General features: G+C 56.3%; 1 protein-coding gene across 5 annotated transcripts in view; it reads left to right on the top strand.

Moving 5' to 3' along the window:
• The window catches only part of LMNA (lamin A/C), a 43,980-nt gene that overhangs the window by 16,493 nt on the left and 7,166 nt on the right, over window positions 1-20,321 (top strand). For 3 of the 5 annotated variants that reach the window (XM_001499888.7, XM_070268035.1, XM_070268036.1), the window contains one exon: window positions 9,028-9,628. In XM_001499888.7, coding sequence (XP_001499938.1) covers window positions 9,273-9,628 — 356 coding nt within the window. In that variant the 5' untranslated portion in view covers window positions 9,028-9,272. Of the gene's footprint in view, window positions 1-179; window positions 425-9,027; window positions 9,629-20,321 lie in introns of all 5 variants that reach the window. The other 2 variants (XM_070268037.1, XM_070268038.1) reach the window with 1 other exon arrangement.

Below are 20,321 nucleotides of genomic sequence, written 5' to 3'. Positions count from 1 at the left end.
TGGGCCACATCTGGCTCCATTTGAGCACACCCGCCCCTCCCCTCCTCTGTACCTTCCCATCTTCTTCCCAGGGGCCAGAGCAGGGAGAACCCCTGAGGACCCCCTTCCCTGGGTCCAACAGCCCCCCTCACCTGCCCCTCTACAGCTTCTAACGGAGTCATTCTTTTCCCTCCTTGCAGCTTCCTCATCCTCTCTTCCAGCCTCCATCTCCTGGACATTTTGACTCCATCTCTCAGCATCCCTTCCCTCACCATATCCCGACTCCCTGGACCACTCCCTTTCCAGCCCCCAATGAACAGTGGATTGGGAAGGGAGCATTTTGCAAAGTTGGAGCCCCCAGAGCTGTCCCAGGGTCAGGGGAAGGCCTGGCAGCGTAGGGATTAAATTCCCCCTGGCCCAGCCTTCTGGCCTGTTGCCAGCTTGGGTAGGTGGGGTGAGTAGAGGTGACCCCAAGATACGTATGCCTGGAGGGATATAGCTGAGCCTGCAGGGTGGGGATGGAGGGCTGAGGGGAGCCGTATGGCTCACTCTTTCTAAGCTGTCTTTTGTGAGGGATGGGGAGGAGCCTGGAAGGCCCTCTAGCTACTGGCCTGCCTCCTCCTTCCTCCCTGCTTAGCAACAGTCGCTGGGTAAATATTTGCCCCACCAGGATCGGGGCTGGAGTGCTGGCGTCAGCCCGGGCAGCTGCCCCTTGCCTCAATTCCTCGGCCTCTCCTCTGCCCAGCTTCCCACTCCTAGACCCCCTGGCCTGGACTCCAGATGTGATCCCTGCCCCTTCCTCCCTCACGGTAGACTTCCTCCCCAACCTCCTCCCTTTACCTGCTCTTGTCTCTCCTGTCATCCCCTCCCCACTTACCCTCTGTGCTGACCTCTCTGGTCCATCTTCCACCCCTGATCCACTAAGATACCTGAGTGAGGCCCCACCCCTAAGCCAGACAGGTCCCCGGACTCTCCCCTACCACATCCCACTGAGAGCACAGCCTGGCTATGGCTCCTGGTACGTCGACGGTGCTCACTGAGCCCCAGGACCTCAGCTCTCTATTCCAACAGGAAGTATGCCCCAGCACCTAAGCCTTAGCTCAGCTCCCCGAAGCTCCAGGGGGAAAGGTGGGAGGGAGCATGGATGTTTTCATGGACACCCTGTCTGTACTCCATCCCCAGGCCAGGAAGCTCAGCTTCAGGAAGTCAGCACCGTTTTCACCTCCTCTGGGGGTAGGATTGAGGGGACCATGGCCAAGAGGAAACAGATGCCCCCTCGGCCCCTCCCTGGGCAGCCTGTGAGCACGCCAGCCTCAGCCTGTGCATCCTGTCCCCCTTCCCCGCCCCATCCCTCTTCCACTGCTTTCCCCATTACCTGTCACTGTGATGAGCCCCTTAGGAGTTGAGGGCCAAAGTGAGGAGGGCTCTCAGGGTGCCCTGTAAGCTTTAGACTTACTGGGCAAAGAGGGCCAATGGGGTGCTGCTCTAGGGGAGGCCTGTGGGCTGGCCTAAGGATGGTGGGAAGGGGAATCTGGGGAGTTGGACCAAGGCAAGTCTAGAAATGAGGGCATTGGCCTGCTTGATGCCCTGAGACTCCTCCCAGCTCTGAAGTTCTGGCTTCTAGGCAATGAATGATGAAGCACTGGCCCAAGGCAGTCCCTTCCCCGGCCCACAGGGCCTCCCTCCAGGAGCTCCTGATCTGGCAGAGCCTGCCCATCCACCTGCCCCACCTGGCAGCCCTGGCCACTTCTCCAGAAAGTGCTCCTTGCTCTGCCCCACCCATCAGGAAATTCCCTGCAGATTAACCACCATCCTCCTGGAGAGAGTTCACTTTCCCAGTTGAGCCCCCTGGCCTGAGTGCCAGAGGGTAGATTTTAAAGGGAACCCTGAGGGGCCAGTCTGGTGGCACAGCGGTTAAGTTCGCATGTTCCACTTTGGTGGCCCGAGGTTGGCCAGTTCGGATCCCAGTGCAGACCTATGCACCGCTTGGCAAGCCATGCTGTGGCAGGCATTCCACATATAAAGTAGAGGAACATGGGCACGGATGTTAGCTCAGGGCCAGTCTTCCTCAGCAAAAAGAAGAGGATTGGCAGCAGATGTTAGCTCAGGGCTAATCTCCCTCAAAAAAAAAAAAAAAAACAATAAAGGAGGAGCTTGGGGGCCGCAGGTCCTGGGGACCTGGGGACAGGGCTAACGAAGGTGAAGCTTCAGGACCTCTTAGTTGCACAGGCCATTCTAAGACCCTGAGAGGAGTCTGCCCACGTTTCCACATGGTCATATATCAGTGTAAACTTGCAAAAGATATTTTCATATTTTTTAAAGAGGGCCTCCCCACAAAAACTGGATGAACATATAGCGAGACTAACTGTCCCGGTTTTAGCACTGAAAGTTCCTTGTCATAGGAAACTCCTCAGTGCTCTGCAAACTGGGACAGTTGGCCCCTCTAGCTTCAGGCCGCACGAACGTTTGGTCAGCACCGGGAGGAAGGGAGGGTGAAAGGGAACCCTTTTCTGCCTCACTTCCTGGAAGTGTGTAGGGGTGTGGGGCTTGGGGACCCTCTTCTCCAGCCCCAGTGTTGGAGTTGTGGCGCTTCTGTTTGTTTCCTTGGTAACAGAGAGAGGAAACCCTCATTTAGGAGGCCGGGGAGGCCCCAGCAACCGCACACACACAGACACACACAAGACTCCCAGGCAGCCGCCCACACGCAAGCGCCTGCGTCAGCACCAGCCGTCAGTGGGCCGCCTCCGGGCGGGGGCGGGGGGGCGGGACAACACTGCCAGAGCCAGTCAGACTACCAGCCCGTCTGATCTGTCCTTGGACCCGCCCGTCCACAGGGCCCCACCCCCGTCTCTGGTGCCCCGCCCCTCCCCACCCCTACCCTCTCCTCCCCCACTCGCGCCAGGTGGGGAGGAGCCAGAGCTGGGGAATGGGGAGGGGAGAAGGAGATGTCACAGCTGAATTTCTGCCTGACTGGCTCTAGTCCGGCATGTCTTGTGACAGTATCGCGTATTGTGACAGTTCTTCGAGGCTGAGACTCACAAGGTGGACGATTACCTTGGCCTGGTTGGCTGGGGGAGGGGGTGTGGAATGTTGGAAGGCGCTCCTGGGCAGACTCTAGGATTTTGCTATTGGATGGGCCTCCTTGGGGTCTTGGCTGAAGAGGGGTGGGGTGTAGTTCACTTGCAGGCAGACGCCTGGGATTGGGGCCTGCTTCTGTCACTTGTCAGCTATGTAGCGTTGAGTATGTCTGTTAACCTGCCCACACCCCGATTTCCTCATCTGTGTGATGGGGATGACGCTGCTTGCTCTGTGCACCTCAAGGAGATTGGAGAGGGTTAAGGTAGTAATCTTGATTGTGAAAGGGTTGTCGCCAGGGACACCTGCCTTGGTGCGAGGTGTGAGGGGTTCATTCTTTACCCATTATCCAGCTGCCCCTTCCGGCCTGGCTGGAGCCGTGAGGGAAGATAAGTGGGCTCTGGCTCAGCAGCCAGCCTCCCCACATCATAGTAACATCAATGCCAGTCCCTTGAGGTGGGTTAGTCCTGTAAGATCTGTCCAGAGTGATGTTTTATCCCCTGTGGTAGCTTGAGATGGGGTCAGAGCACTATCTTGGGGGTTCTGGGCAGGCCTGGCTGTGTGACCTTGGGCAATTCTTTCCTCCTCTGGCCTCAGAAGCCCACTTGTAAAAAGAGGAGCTTATTCCACAGAGCCCCGAGGGCCTCCTCAGGCAGGGGCAAGGGATCGGCAGGGAGAGGCCCCCAAATCTCCCTACTTGAGAGATCCTGCCTCTGTTGTTTAGTATATTGGGCTTTTTGGGTGAGATTTCATCCAAATAAAGGGTCTCTGCCTTTACGGATGGCTGTCAATCACTCACTCCCAGCCTTCCGCTGCTAATGGCTGTGAGCCTTGGCCATCCTTCCTTGCTGAGTCTGGGCAGGAAGAAGGCAGTCTACTCATCTGTGCTACCTGAGGCCAATTACTCAAGCTCTCAGAGTCTTGGGTTCTTGGCATATAAAATACGGATAATAATACCTGCCTCATAAGGCTGAGGTGAAGATTAAATGGGATCACCTCCACAACAGCCCCTAGACTGGTGCCTGGTACATGGCAGCCACTTAAAGAACAGGCAAGTCCTTCTTCTGTCAAGGTTATACGAATCACCTGTGCATGAGTGACTCAGCAGTTCAACAGATGTTTAGCACCAGACCCTGTGATCAAAGGATGAATAGGACAGGGACCCTCCCTCAAGAACTCACTATGAAGGATTCCCAAGCCATAGGTCTTGAATCTCCAAATTACCCCCACTCCCTAGACCTTCCTCAAAAGAATCACCCCTTCCCACTCCTATGGGGGAGCATAACTACTGCCCCAATGGTCTGGGACCCATTTGAATCCTCTCCCACTCCCACCTGTCCAGGATTATAGCCTGATGGTAAGATCTTGGCCTTCAGAGTCAGGCCAACCCGTATTAAGGTTCCAGTTCTAGGGGCCGGCCCCGTGGCTAACTGGTTAAGTTCGCACGCTGCGCTTCAGCGGCCCAGGGTTTTGCCGGTTTGAATCCTGAGTGTGGACATGGCACCACTCATCAGGTCATGCTGAGGCAGCGTCCCACGTACCACAACTAGAAGGACCCACAACTAAAATATATATAATACTATGTACTGGGGGGCTTTGGGGAGAAAAAGGAGAAATAAAATCTTAAAAAAAAAAAAGAAAGATTCCAGCTCTAGGGGCCAGCCCTGGTGGCCTAACAGTTAAGTTCAGTGCACTCCACTATGGTGGCCTGAGTTCAGTTCCCGAGCACAGACTGCTCTGTTAGCGGCCATGCTGTGCTGGCAGCCTACATACTGAAAAATAGAGGAAGATTGGCATGGATGTTAGCTCAGGGTGAATCTTCCTCAGCAAAAAAAAAAAAAAAAAAAAACCAGTCCTGCTACTAACCTTGTGTCCCTTAGTGGCTATAGGCCAGGGATGCTGTAAAACATCCCACAGGGCATAGAACCTCCCCCACGACAAAGGATCATCTGACCCCAAATGTCAGTAGTGCCAAAGTTGAGAAACTCTGCCTTAAACGAATGCCTTAACCTCCCAGGGCTTCAGTTTCCTCATCTGTAAAACAGGGCTAATAATATATGTACCTTGTAGAGCTATTGTGTAGATTCAACAAGGTAATGTAACTACCTAGTGCCTAATAATTGTAGGTACTCCATAAATATACCCCACGTGAGTGGTCATTAGCATGCCTCTGGAATCCCTCCTGGTTTCATGCTTCTGCTGAGCCCCCTCCGTTTAGCTTGCCTCTTGCTAAGGCCAGGACCTCTGACTCCTTCCTGGCTGGTCTCAATGCCTCCCTTCTCTCCTCTTGACCCTAGCTTTATCAAGCAGCCAGAATCCTCTCCCTCAGACTCCAGCCCAGCTCCCAGTCCCCGCCTCCATCTCCCGCTTCTCCCGCCATGCCCTTCTTCCTACACTTTCCCGCCTCACCTCCAGCGGCTCCCTGCTCCCCTCAGCAGTCCAGGCTGCACACCCTCCTCAGCTCTTCCCACTTCAGCACCTCTGCACAGACTTCCTCCCGGCCCCAGTCCACCCCAGAACCTCCCACGCTTCCGCCAAAGTGGCATAAGGCAGTGAAGCGAGTCCTGGCTTTGGACCAGGCTGCTGGTCCGAGTTCTGAGCTCAGCCTCTGACTTACTGTCTATTTAGTTTAGGTAAGGTCACCCTCATGTGTTAAACAGGGAAATAATCTCCAACCTATGAGGTGGTTTTGGGGACCAAGTTGAGAATGTATGTGAAAACATACAACCACAAAGAGCATAAAAGTGTAGGTTATTCAGTTTGTTGAGCACTGTCCCGCTTTATATTTTTATTTTCATAGTGCTTACCACCTTCTAACAAACTGTAATTTTGTCTTTTGCTTATTTATTTATTTATTTTGAGGAAGATTAGCCCTGAGCTAAAATCTGCTGCCAATCCTCCTCTTTTTGCTAAGGAAGACTGGCCCTGAGCTAACATCCGTGCCCATCTTCCTCTACTTCATATGTGGGACGCCTACCACAGCATGGCTTGACAAGCGGTGCCATGTCCGCATCTGGGATCTGAACCGGCGAACCCTGGGCCATGGAAGCGGAACGTGCGCACTTAACTGCTGCGCCACCGGGCCGGCTCCCATGTCTTTTATTTATTGACTGTCTCCCTCCACTAGGATGTCAGCTCCATGAGGATAGGGATTTTGTCTGTTTTATTCACTGATGTATCCCTAGTGTCTAGAGCAGGGCCTGGCACACAGTAGGTGTTCAAGAAACATTTGTTGGAGGAGGCCCAGGATACTACGGGAACAGAGGAGGGCCCCTCCTCCAAGGTCATTGGTCTTCAAGACAAGTGCCCCTTCCACTGCCCAAACCACCCCTTGAACTCAACCACTCTATTCTGATATCACTCATTAATGCTCCAGCTCCCGGGCTTCTGGAATCCATCTGGAATTCATTGTCCAGTTGAGAGTCCTATGCTGCTCTTTAACCTCTTGTGTTTGATTTTGCCTTTCCCTCTGTCTTGACTACCAGTGGGCAGCTCCCTTGAGAGCAAGCACGGTAGCTTGATCCCCATGTCTTTGATAGCCACTCTGCCCATGTTACAGATGAGGAAACGGACACCCCGAGGATTCAGTATCTATCATCACACAGCAAGTGAGAGGGAGGATTGGAACCTGGTCTCCGCCCAGGCACAACTCCCCCCACCCTCACCCCCAGCAGGCTCTGCTCCTCTGGATCTGGCCTCCCCTGCTCTTTCCTGCTGCTTCTAGGACTGGTGATCTATGCCCTGGCAGGGGGAGAGTAGACAGATGGCATTTGGGGTCCAGAGTTAGGACTGAATATTCAGGATAAAGGCCCACTTTGAAGTTCAGGTTTAGGATTGAGGCCATTGTGGTGGTGGGGGAGGAGACACTTTGGAAAGAGCCTATAGTGAAATTTAGGGTGAGATCCCCCTCCTTTCTCTTGCCTCTTTTCCACAAAGATGGGGAGGTCCAGGATAGGAAGGGTTAAGTGTGGTTTTGTTTCCCCAGCCAGGAGGGGAAGCCAGGCCAGGGGTGGGGGGAGGAGAGAAAGAAGAGAGAATGGATGGGGCAGAGGGGGGGCTCAGTGTGTGTGTGTGGGAAGAATGGGTGGGGCCAGGGAGGGCTCAGTGCCAGGGGGTGCTGAGGCAAAGGGAACAGCACCAGCCCTGTCCCTCACGTTTCACTGGCTCACCCACCCCGCCTCTGTTTCTGGTTTGGGGAACAGAAGAGGGAGACACAGAACAAGACTTTTTGTTTTGTCTGGGAAGCTGAGGGTGGGTACCACGCCCTGGGGGGAGAGGGCTGCAGGGAGGAGAAGCCACATCCTGGGTCCCTCACCTGGTTGCATCCTGGATATTCCGCACACTGCCCAGTCACCCTTACAGAGATGGGAACCTAAGCATCTCCTCCCTGGGTCCCCTCCCTGAACACTCAAGAGTCCTTGCTTTAATCCCATTCCAGCCCCTTGTCCCCTCTGAGGCCTGGCTCCAGAACCCAGAACAGAGGACCTGTCCAGCTCTGCTTCTCTTGCGTATTACAGAAACCCTGATATCCTGGAGCTGTAGGAGTTAGCAACATAATTTAATTTCCCAGGTTCCTCACCAGAGAATAAGCTGTGGGAGGCACAGGGGCAGGGCATGAAAGCACATGGGTTCTGGAGCCTCAGCACTGCCACCTCTTAGAGAGGATGAGGTGGCTGGAGGGGCCAGGACCAGGATTAGGGGAGGAGAGTGGAAGGCTGATCAAAGGGGTCCTTGGCGAGGCCTGAGCATGGAGGCTCCAGAGCCTGGGGTACAGAAGCCTGGGTGATCTTATTTTGTGAGAGGGCCTGGCCCCTCCCTAGAGCCACTGGCAAAGCAGACCTGGCCAGAGAGGAATGTAGAGATAAGTAAGGGGCTGGCCTTTGTGGCCAGCAAGGGTGTGAGGTCTTTGCTGTCCCTTCCCCTACCTCTCCCTTTCTGGCTGAAGCCCAGACGGAGACCCAACATTGGCTGTCCAGCCCCCTGCCCTGCTCCCCCTTTCAGGCCCCTCTGGGAACCACAAAAATCTGGGACCTGGTGTCCTGGCAACGTGATGAATGCATGCACAGCTCTGGTATCTGTTTTAAATTATCCATTAAAATAAGTACAGTCCTGGAAAAAAATAAGTACAGTCCTGGAGTTGGCGGGGTGGGGTAAGGAGTGGAAAGGGACTGAATGGGGAGGAACGTAGGCAGCCTCTTTTCCAATTGCTTGCATCTGAAGGAAGGGGCAGAGGCTGGGGAGTGGGGGGCAGTGACCGGGTCCTTTTCTTGGCCTTCTCTGGGGTCTTGTGGCTTGTTGCTTGGGTCTAAGACCCAATGGTTGGTTTTGAAGGGAAATAAATTGGGGCAGAAGATAGGAAAAGAGGGACTCCAAACTCCTGGTCCTCACCCCAAAATTGAGGGTGGAAAGAAACTCAGGATCTAGAACTTTGCTGCAGGCCACCCCAACCCCCCAAGGAACCCAGGCATTCCTTCCCCACCCCACCCTGGCGTTCTGAGATGCAGCTTTGCATGGGCTGCCCACATGTGGAGGGGGGTAGGGGTGACTCACTATTACTATGGGGAGGAAAGGGGGAGCCAGTGGTGGAAGGAGAGTGAGTCACCCTGAGGGGCACCAGCCTCAGCCCTCCCCCTGCTTTCCTGGATCTGCCTGCCTTGCACTGTCCCCTGTTTTACACCCACTATTCCTCTTCCTCCCTGCCCTTTGCCCACTCACTCTCACCCCTCGGCTCTGCCCTCTACTCTAGAAGGCCTGAGGCAGTGGGGGCAAGCTTGAGGCTGGGATCGCTGAGCAGGCGGGAACGAAGACTCGAGGCTCGGCGAAGCCCCAGGCACGTGGGGGTGCGCGGGAGAAGGTGGGGCCGGACCTTGCCACGGCTAGGCGGTCCTCTCCCCTCCTCACCACTCCCACCCCCACCCCTGTGGGTATGCGCCGGCCCCTTTAAGAGCCGTGGCCCCTCCTCCCATTCCCTAGACCTATTAGAGCCTTTGCACGGACACCGGTGACTCACAGTGTTCGCGGGAGCGCCGCATCCACGCCAGCCAGCCCAGATCCCGAGGTCCGACAGTGCCCGGCCCAGATCCCCACTCCTGCCAGGAGCAAGCCGAGAGCCAGCCGGCCGGTGCGCTCCGACCCCGAGCAGTCTCTGTCCTTTGGCCTGAGCCCCGCGCCCTTCCCGGGACCCCTGCCCCGCGGGCAGCGCTGCCACCCTGCCGGCCATGGAGACTCCGTCCCAGCGGCGCGCCACCCGCAGCGGGGCGCAGGCCAGCTCCACCCCGCTGTCGCCCACCCGTATCACCCGGCTGCAGGAGAAGGAGGACCTGCAGGAGCTCAATGACCGCTTGGCGGTCTACATCGACCGTGTGCGCTCGCTGGAGACGGAGAATGCGGGTCTGCGCCTTCGCATCACCGAGTCGGAGGAGGTGGTCAGCCGCGAGGTGTCCGGCATTAAGGCCGCCTACGAGGCCGAGCTTGGGGATGCCCGCAAGACCCTCGACTCGGTGGCCAAGGAGCGCGCCCGCCTGCAGCTGGAGCTGAGCAAAGTGCGCGAGGAGTTTAAGGAGCTCAAGGCACGGTGAGTGCGCCCAGGTGGCGAGCCGGGAGGGCAGGAAGTCCCGTTGCCCCTCCTCGGGTCCAGGCGGCTGATAACTTTGCCAGACAGTGTTCTCTCTCCTCGGAACTGCCCCCAGCAGGTGCCTGGCAGTGCCAAGAGAAATTGTCAAGACAGGACAGAGAAGGGAGGGGTCTCTAGGAGAGTCTGGGGTATATAAGGAATGGTGGGGCACTCAGGGCCGCGCAGGGGCTGATGGCAGACGCACCTTCTGTCAGAGTGGGATTTGTCAGCCATTTGGGTCCTGGGGGAGGGGCTTGGCAAAGCAGAACTGGCCCTGCCAGGTCTAAGAAATCTGGGCACCCAGGACACATTGCAGTGGGTGAAAGGGTCCTGTTAGAACTTTCTTGGCAGTCTTGGCACTATGCCACCTTTGCCAGACTGGTTCTGAACATATGACACCCACTAAGACAGAGCTCCCAAGCTCTCCAGTGGTGCTGGAGAGAGGTCACCAAGACAGGGGGACATCCTTTTTCCCCTTCAGGAGCATGGCAGTGGCCCCGTTGGCATGACCCTTTCTGGGGTTCTTTCTAAGAGTTGGGAAGCTCTCCCTCACTCCCTGCATGTCTGGGACCTTCCCTGAGCTCTGACAGGCCCACCAAACAACTCCAGGAGAGCGGCTCTCCCGCAGCTCCCACAGCCCTTGGCCTGCTTGGCCCAGGAATGTAAAGGAGGGAGGGGGACGGAGGGCAGAGGCTCCCTGCTCAGGAAGTTGTGTTATGCCCAGGTCTGGCGGCTGCCCACCCTGGCCCTCTGCCTGGTGTCTTCGAGGGTTGGGGGCTCTGTTCCTGCCTGCCTCCCTCCTTGAGGTTAGCCACTTTCACTTTCCCAGCCTAGCCAAGCCGTCCTTGCTCAGGCCCATCCTCTCAGCCGCTGATGTATTTTGATCTTTGCCTTATTAAACTGCTGGAATACAGTGACATTTTTGAAATCCAGCCGTTGAAAGCTTCAGGCCCCTCCTACCTCACCCATCCCAGCCCCACCCAACCCCACCCTACCTGACTCCACCCTCTTTTTTAAAAAGGCCTTTGGAGCCTGGATGTTTATGCCCTCTTCTTCCAGCCCCCAAGAATTTAGATTCCTTCTCTGTATCCCCTTTTCTCTATGAAGACCCCAGCCAAAGGACACTAAAGGTGCCTGGAGATCCGTGGGGCGGGGAGAAACCTATGGTTTGATGTCGTCTCTCCCTTTATGTCATCTTCTCCAAACTCATGCTCTTCTCAGAATCTCCCTGTCTCTGTGCTCTTTCCACCCCTTCACTAGCCCCCAGCCCCAGGCCCGGTGGGTGTGGCATATCCATCCCCTTGGGAAGAGGAGACGGAAATTGTGTAGGGAGACGGGTTTATTTCTATTGATAAGGATCACTCCTGTCTTTTCCACTGGTGATACGAACAACTTAGTTAGCCGGACAGAAAGGAGGCAAGCTAGGGGAACTCCAGAGAATTAGTTAGTGTTCTAAACTAGTCCACTCAACTACCAAAGCCTCCCTTGCAGATCCCTGTGAAGGGCATTCTTAGCAGATCTTTTTCTGGGGAAGACATTGATCAGGGACCAGGACGAGTGGAGTCTATGGTCTCTTGCTAACCCGGCCACGCCAGTCTGTCTCCTCTGCCTCCTGGTGCAGCTGTCCAGGCCTGGGACACCAGGCGGGCGTGTGCACACGTGGGGCAGGGGCGGGGGTGGTGTGTGTACTTGTTATATTTAGCCACCTGCCTCTGCTCCCCCTCTGATCCTGGCTGGGGAGGCTGGGCTTCCGGAAAAGGGGGGTGGGTTTGCACACCTGGATCCCAGGCTGACGGGAGGTGGGGTGGAGAGAAAGGGGCTCAGATGGGGTTGTCTGTCCCCTTCTATGTCCCCAATGGGAGGAGCTAGGATTTGTTGCTCCCTTTTGTGTCGGCTGTGCTCAGGGTGAAGTGGAAAAGTGAGTAGAACAAAGTTTGGGAGAGAAGGAAGGCATTGTCCTAACTCCTCCCGCTAAAGCCAGAGAGAAGGTGTTTTCTGGTTTAATGTTTAATTAGAGCTCAGAGTTCAGGGCCAGGCTTTCGGTTGGGATGCACAGCTGTCTGTGAGATCCTGTGGCAGTCCCTGGCCCAGCCAAGTACCTTGACCATACCCAGGGGTTTGGGACACCCTCTTGTTGGGCTGGGTTATAGGCTCCAAGCAGAACTCCCCGCTCCCCTGGCCCCCCAAACACACATACATGCATTCTCTCTATTCTGGAGCCTGAAGGATTTGGACACCCAAGTGCAGGGAGACTGAGGAGGTTGAAAGCACCAGGGGAGGCCTGCCTGGGGTCCAGGCTTGGGCTGGGCCCCACCCCAGGCAGGACAGCTGGGTGGATGACTCAGAGCTGCCCCCTCCCTCCAACCCTGGTGGCTTTACAAGAGACAGCAGGAGACAGGGTGGAGACAGTAGCAGCAGATGTCTTGAAGGGACGGATGGGGGCCTGGATGTCTGCATCTTCTGCCCCCCACTCCCTACTGCATGCTGGGATCCTTTCCTGCCTCCTTCCTTAGGACCACTGGTGGTGGTCTGGAGCCAGAGCTCGGGACTGTAGTATGCACAAGTGGTTCTAGAGTTGAGTCCAGAGTTATGGGCTTGCGCTGCAGGATGGGGTCAGGGTCTGTGCCTTCCCATGCGGAACTGGTGGAGGAAGACTGAGTCAGAAGTGGGGAGATCCCAGTCCCACAAAGCAGAAGCGCCTCTTCCCCCCAGATGAGGCCCGGGAGCTCGACAACTTCCTGGATTGCCCGCCTAATGCAGCCCCAGTGGGGATAGGCCGGGATGTTCATTCAATAGGGGATAGGCAGGCCCAGGTTCATTCAAGCTCTCATCAGGATAAGAACAACCAAGGCCAGAGAGGTACAGAGGCTTGTCCTATGTCACACAGCAGGAGAATGACAGGCCAGGACTTGAGCACAGGCCTTCTGTCTTCCAGTTGAGCGCTTGTACCGTTAAACTTCACTTCTCTAGCTTAGGGGGCAGGTAGGAGCATCCAGAGGGCAGGGTAGGGTGACCGAGGCTCACTCCTGCAGCCTAGAGGTTCTGCCGTGGGACCAGCGACACCTTAGTGCTTTGCTGTCCTGCAAGAGCCTGTTAACACTTGATCAAGAGTCTTTGCGCCAGCCTGTACCTGGAAAGGCCCAAGACTCTGCCAGGCCATGGATCATGGGGCAGGGTTCTGGGAGGCTGGTGACTCCTGTCTCAGGACTTGTCATGGTAATTGTCTACCTGGATCCAAAGGAGGCTGTGCCCTTTGGCAGATACATAAGGATAATGGAAATGGAGGCCTTTGAGGATGCCTGGGCCCCAGTCCTCACCTGAGGGAGCCTCCTGGTGTTATCTCTCCTCCCCACGCCACATGCTGAAGTTCACATTCTGATTTGGAGAGAAAGAAGAACTTGCCACCACACCTGGGGGCTGAGCAGTATGTCAGGAGCCACAGAGAAACAAAAGAGACAATAATTCCTACAAGGACCCCGATTGCCTTGCCTCCCACAATTGATGGCCCTGGCGGGCACTTCCCCTGGCCTCCTGGAGTCTGAGACTTATGCTTACATGGGATATGTCCATTTCCAGTGATTCAGTAGCTCAGTGTCAGGGCTGGAGCCAGGGACAGCTGGGGGGACAGCTGGTAGGAGATGCCTTCACCTACCAACTGTGCCCTCCGCTCTCCTCCCCCTCACCTCCCTCCTCCCCAGCCCCTGACCACCTCTAGCAGCTGTGGCAGCCAAGACCAGGTCTGGCTCAGAGGCCTAGACACTAGGGCAGTTCATCCCATTGTCACTTCCTTGGGCCCCCAGCGTCCTGAAGGTGACACATGCCAAGCTCTAATATTCTTGGAGATATCTAGAGGGAGGTTCTTTAGGGAGGTTGCAGGGTCTCCTATCCCTTAATAAGAGGCAAGTTTGGTTTACTAACAAAATGACAGGTAGTGTGAGGTAGTGGTAACAGCCCTGGCCCTCGATGTCCTTTAGTTCTCGGCTTGGTCCTATCACTAAATTGCTGTGTGACCTTGAGCAAATCATCTCCCCTCTCTGGTTTTCCCTAGCTATAAAAGAAAGGGGTTAGAGCAGAAGGTCTCCAGAGATCCCTCAGGTTCCAAAGTAGTACAATGACCCACCAAGTGAGAAAACAGTCCTCTAAAATGCCAAGCTATAAATATTAAAATCAAATATAATTAATAGCCAGTGCTACTCTCAATAGAAATATTTCCCACAAGCTGTGGAATTAGAAGTATTAACACCTGTCTCTATTTCTCAAAGAAAGTTCGCTAGAAAAGGTTAATTATTATGACATTATACTCTTGCCTTCTGCTTTGTTTTTATTGCTAGTAGGAAAGGACACTTGGTTATCAATGCCTCTCCCTTCACGACAGTGGAAAGGGCTGTGCTGTGCAGAAGGAGGGGAGAGTTCCACTGACCTGTGTTGGGGGTAGAAGGGAGGCCCTGGAAAGGCAGGACTATTCCCTTAGAGCTGACCGGGATTAGACAGCATGTGCCTGGAGCCAGAGGGAGGAGCAGGGTGACCTTGAACTGCGCCCATTCTGGCTCCCCCAACCTGAGGTTGGGCTGTGAGGAAGTCTTGCCCCTTAACGGTCCCTTAAGGAAGGGGACAGAATCTAGGAGGGAGGTGGGGCTGTCGGGGAGCGGGAGGGGGTGCTCCCTGTCCCTTTGTGGGAGAGGAAGCCTGAATCCTGCCTGTCGAAGCCAGGAATAATTCTGGCTGGGATCCCAGTCCCGGCAGAGGAGCTGAGTCACGCTAGAGGGCAGAGTGGAGAGTGGACGGGAGACCCCGAGCTTGTCCAGTCAGAGAAGAAAAGGCTGAAGGGTGGCCTTTTATTGAGAACTACCATGGGTGTTCTTAGTAGCGGCAAGAAGGATGAGGGTGTGAATCATATGGGGGACGAATGGGGGGGGGGCACAGGACACATGAGTCCCTTTAGGACTGGCTCAGGGGAGCTAGAGACCCTTCATATCAAGGGGTCTGGTTTCTGGGCAGTTGAGTGGAGGCTGTTTGGGATTGCCAGGGCTCCCCCTTCCTCCCGGAGCTCCAACGCTGCCACCCTCTGCCGGCTGGGAGAGAGAGTTGCATCTTCCTAGGCTGGAGCTGGAATGCAGTGGGACCAGAACTCCTAGGTCCTCCCCCACTACCTTTCCTGGTCGTGGGGTGCGGCTCCAACCCCCTCCTGCTGTTGTCAGAGTTAATAGCCATGAACCACCAGATGGAGGGTTAATATGTCCTAAGAAGAGACTTTGTGTTGGCTTGTTGTGAGGATCCCCTAAATGTCCCTCCTTTTGGCCAGTGGCCTCCCTCCTTCCCCTTCCCAGAACATTCTACCTCTTCCTAGGCCATCCCTCACCCTCCACGCCTCCATTTCTTTTCGTCTGTTCCCAGGCTTCACTCCTGCATTTTTGTGACAACACAGGAATGAATTCTGGAGAGACAGGCCAAGAAGAAGGAAAGTGGAGTTTGGCAGGGGACCTTGAGGGAGCGGTTGGTCAGGAAGCCAGCCGCCTGTTATCCGGGACCCCAGTGCCCTGGCCTGTGGTGGCAGGCTTCTCCTGCCTCTGTACAATGCCACGTTGATACGCCCAGCAGCTGTGACTCAGGCCTGGGGCCCTGCCAGGCCCAGCGCTCTGCTGGAGTTACGTCTGAACATGTCAACAGGCCTCCTGTCCCCCATCTCAGCACCAGTTCCCCCACCCCAATCCTCCCTCTGCCTGGAATTAAGACCTGCCTTTGTCTGGGGGGGAGGACCGCTGGGAGGGAGCCTGGCGGCTCTGGAAGGGGATCCAAGGGACCTCAGACCCTGGGCAGATGTGGCGGGTGTCATGCCCAAGAGAGGCATGCGGAAGCAGAGCCCTGCCTGCAGCGGCTGCATGTGCCTGTGTGGGGAGGTTGGGGGTGGGGGGTCCACACTGGGGGACCTACCATGTGCTTTCCGGGTGTACGACATTCAGAACGTCACAGGGTGGGGTTTGAGGAAGGCTCAAGGGGCTTCTAAGTCCCTGGAATACCTGCCCCCTCAGTTCCTCTCTTCAAGGTCTCCTTTCCAGAGACGGATGGTGCCTCGAATGCCAGAATGGGGAAGCTAGATGTCCCAGGCTTCCCGCATCCTGCCCTTACCTGAGAGTGATGGCAGCCCCACAGACCAGCCCAGAAACCAAGCACTGGTTACTTTCGGGGGTGGAGGAAGTCAAACCTCATGGCTTCCACCCAGGGTGGGAGTAGTGATGTTTGAGGGCTGTTTCACTAGGTCTCTGTGTCTTTCCTGACTGGGGTGTCTCCCAGCAAGCGAGGCAGAGGTAGAGCCGTCTCCCAGGCTTTCTTCCTGGGTGTCTCTGTGCTGCTTTCTGCACCCGCTGCATGCACAATGCCATTTTCTGTGTTCTGTCCCTGTCTGTTGTGTGTCCTCAGATGACCAGGGGCAGGTTTTCAGTGTCTGCGCCTGCCCTTCTCCAGGCCTTGGTATTCCCATCTGTAAAAGTACAGGATTTGGACCAGCAGGAGGTCCCTCTAGCAGCCTTGGGCATATGAACCTCCTAGTCTCAGGGCATTCAGGGGACATAGAGAAAAAGCCACCAAGACACTTGCAACATAAGTGGAAAGAGAACAAGCCAGCAGGTGAAACAATGGCTGAAGGCAGCAGGGCAGGGCTGAGGTGGGGCTCAAGGGAGGTGGGGGGTGGATTTGGATGGATGGAGGGAGGGAGGGAAGGAGGATATATTACACAGGGAGGAGTTGCTGGAACAAAAAGAAGGGTGGTAGGAACGTGCAGGCTGGCTTGGGGTAGCCGCAGGAGACGCCCCACCGCCCGCCCGGAAGTCAGCCTGGGCAGAGGTCTAGCCTCCTGGGACTGTTGCCAAGCCAGGAGGGCAGGGACTCCCTGCTCCCCACTCCACCCTGCCCTGCCCTGCCCAGCCACAGGGGGCGCTCTTTCCTGTGAGGCAGGAAATGCCCCGGGGGCTTAGAGACCTTTGCTGCCCTGTCTCCCCTCCCCCTCCCAGGGTCTCGCCCAGCGATGGGGAACTCCGTGAGCTGGTGAGGCTGAGGGGCTGAGCCACTAAGGGGTGGCCAGCAAGGGGACTTGGGTGGGCTGAGGGAACCCCTGCAGGGCTAGGCTAGCTCCTCAATTGCCCCCTTGACCATCTTCCCCTCCTACTTCTTATTTTTAGCTCCAGCCTGATGTCTCTGCTGCCGTTGTCTCTTCCTCAGCCTGGGGGAGGAAATGGGGGCCTCTCCCTCTGGGCCTAGCAAGTTGCCCCCCACAATGGGGCCCAAAACGGCCTGAGGCCAGCCCTGGTTTCCATATCTGGCATCCGAGCTGGGCTGAGGAGGGTGACTCAGCGGGTGGGTCAGCGCCTGGCCCAGTGCCCACCCAGCCCCTTTTCTGTGCCGGGCGCCTATCTTCCCCCCAAAGCAACGCCCAGAGTCCTGGCCTGCAGTGGCCCTGGAGCAGGGCTTCTCTCACCCGCCAGCCTCAGCCTAACGCTGCCAGTCTTGGGCCAGGCCAGCCAGCTCCCAGCTCTCATTTCTACTGACTCTTTTCCTCTCTGCTGCCCTGCCCTCCCCCACCCCACTCTCTTCCCTCCTTCTGAGATCAGATTTGCCAGCTGTGGGGAGAGTTAGAAACAGGATGCCCAGCCCCTGTGGCCTTACGAGGCCGCTGGGATGGAGCCATTCCTGTGCTTGAGGAACCTGGCGGATGCAAGGGAGAGAGCTGGCCCCCACTGGCGTGGCACGGGCTGGGGCAGGACATGGGCAAAGCCAGGGTCTCCCCTGTGAGCACTAGAGGATTTCCCGACCCCTGCCCGGGAATTGTCTGCCTGAGGATGAGTCACCTGCTGAGCCCCTGGTTCCCACCCTTCCCAGCTCCCCTTGCCTGCCCCACCCTGTCCACCCTGCCAACCCAGTGTGGGATGGTAGTCGGCACGTGCCCAGCTTTCCTACTGCCAACCCCCAATGGACTTGGGCACGGGCAGCACCAGTACCCTCGGGCTGAACGCCTGGCCAGTGCGGGCTGGGGTCCTCGCTAGGTCTGAAGACCCCAACTAGGGAGGAAATGGCTTTTGGAGCTGGTGGGCAGGCAAGGCTGGGGAGGAGGTAGGAGAAGTGCTGGGCTCTGCAACCACCCCCCGCCCCACCCCCTACCCCCAGCCATTTCTTGGGTTGTGCATGTGGCTTCCTGGCCACAGAGCTCCTGAGGTCTGAGTCATGAGCCCATGGGTGATATTGGCCTCTTCCCCACATATGGGAGCTCCCTGCCTGACAGAAAACCACAGAGGCCCTTCTCGCTTCCCCCTCTTTGCTCGTGGTTTCCCTCATCTGCAGGGTGTGTCTCTGTCCTTTAATCGCATCTCTTTCCAGCGCTAATCAAAGCCTCTAGGAAGGAAAGGGAAATAGCCCCTTTTATTTCTTTGGAGGCCATGATAGCGGGGCAGGTGCTGAAGCAGGAGAGCACTGCCACCAGCTTGGCTACGGACCTGCTGCGGGACCCTGGACGTAGCTCTAGACGCCTCATTCTCCTCAATCATGCATAATAGCACCTGTCTCATAGGCAAGCTGTGAAGATTAAGTGAGTTAACATGGTAATGTTTAGAGCAGTGCCTGGTACATAATCAGCTCTATGTAAGTGTTTGCTGTCATTATAGTATTATTATTATTATTATCACCATCCCACCTTTGAGAGCAGTAGGAAGTGAAGAGGTCAGACTGAAGGAGAAACTCCTGGAGTTGTCAGACTGTAAGCTCCCGGAGGGCAAGGACATGCGCCCTGTTTTCCTCAGTCAGCGTCAGCCTGGCGCTGCCACGGGAAGGCTATTTCCAAGGAGAACTCCTGGAGTTCCTCTCCTGGTGTCTGAGGAGGCCAGGGAAGCAGGACTGGGGAAGAGATGCCCTTGAGATGTCTCCTGAAGGCATCGCATCGCTCCTTCCTGCTTCTCCCAGCTCAGGCTGGCTGGGTCGGGGGAGCCCTCTTCCTCCTCCGGCTTCTCCGTCCTCCAGACCTATGGCTGAGAAAGGCAGTGAGGTGGACGAGAGGAGGAGTCCTGATCTGCAGCCAGAATTGACTGTGACCCCATCCCTGCTGCTGCTTGTAGTGCTTGACACCAGGCCATTCACCTTCCTCTTCTGTGCCTCAGTTTCCTCATGTGTAAGAGGAGGAAGTGAGCTGAACCCACTCTAAGCTCCTAGTTCTCTAAGTTCCGAGGGCCTCCTGGTGCCGGCCAGCTGCAGCCGTTAGCCTGCGGGGTAGGGAGGCCTCTTCTGGGAAGCCCCTGCCAGCCTTGGAGTCGGCCCAAGGAGCTCGGAATCTAAGTCGGCCGCGTCGCTTCACTTTACCAGCAGTTTTTCTTCTTTTTCTCTCCTCCCCCTGCAGCCGCCTCAGCTTCGGAAAAGTTCTGAAGTCATGGAAAGTTGGGGCTGTGCTCCCAGCCAGGGGCTGGGCCGGATGGCAGCCAAAACCTGAGCTGGGTTTTGACTTTATTTTTAGCTTTTCTGGCTGAGACGGAGGAGGGGAGACATCCTCCAGTTCTGGAAGGGCCTCTTTTCACAGGAGACAGACACTGTTGCATTAAACAGCTTGTTCTGAGGTGTGGCCAGAAGCCTGGACAGAGCAAGCACGCAGGCTGGGGCGCTGCCTCCAGGTCTTCCGGTCCTGCCCCTGCCCTTGTGGGCGGCACTCGGGGGAGCCCAGTTGGAGGGGAGGTGACTCCTGTTTGGAATCTCCTAAGCTGGTGGCAGGAGAACACAGCCTTGGGCGGCCCCTCCCTCCAGAGCTTCCTCTAGTCTAGTCTTCTCCATCCCGCGTCACAGTGAATCGTTGGGTCTTTTGGAGCTTAGGGCTTCTGTGGCAGGAGAAAAATCTTGGCAGGGCCACTTTTTTCCTTTTCAGGATAGATTTTTCCCCCCGTCCACATTTGGTTTTCCTTCGTTCCTTCTGCCGTGGTGGGCTCTGTGCTTAAGGGTTGATGAGTTACAGACGGCAGCCAGGACCAGGCCCCTTGGATCTTTCCCTCCACTCCCTGGTCTGCTGCTTTCTCTCACCCTATAGTGGTGAAGGGATCTTAACATCTGGAAAGTTCTTGGGTAACCTGGAGGTTTTTAAGAAAACAGAACTCCTCTGTTTCTCTAGTTCACTATCCAGCAAAAAGAATCAGGGGCCCAGAAAGGGGAGGGAGGTGGCAGAGGGAACCCCTGTTGGGTTGATTCTAGCTAAAGCTTTACCCAGTTTGAGGAGTGAGGAAGTTCAAGGCTGGAGCCCAGATGGACCTGGAGGCCACATCTGGAGCCTGATGCTGAGGCTGTGGTTAACGGGTGGACTCAGCCTTCTCTCAGGCTCTGACAAGACCCAGAGGGAGTGAGGCTGGAACCCCCGTGCTCTGCCCAGATCAGGGACCTGGACCAGGTCTGAGAAAGGGGAGGGTCAATCCTGTGCCTGGTTGTCCTCATCCCAGGTCTCCCTGAGCTTTAACAAGACTCCCTCCCCACAGTCCCCAGTGTGTAAAAGGGACTAGGAGAGGTGACCAACATTTTGGGGGCTCAAACTGAGAAGCATTAGGGATGCATGGACCCCAGGGCTGGGAGCCTGGCTGTCTGGGTCCCCACAAAGAGAGAGGCTTGGCTGAATGGCAGGTGGGTGGAGTCAAAGAGGAGA

Source organism: Equus caballus, chromosome 5 (assembly GCF_041296265.1).
Source record: "Equus caballus isolate H_3958 breed thoroughbred chromosome 5, TB-T2T, whole genome shotgun sequence".
In the NCBI taxonomy this organism is placed as follows: Eukaryota; Metazoa; Chordata; class Mammalia; order Perissodactyla; family Equidae; genus Equus; species Equus caballus.
Note: the sequence above shows the minus strand (reverse complement) of the source record. Positions and strands in the feature narration are given on the sequence as shown.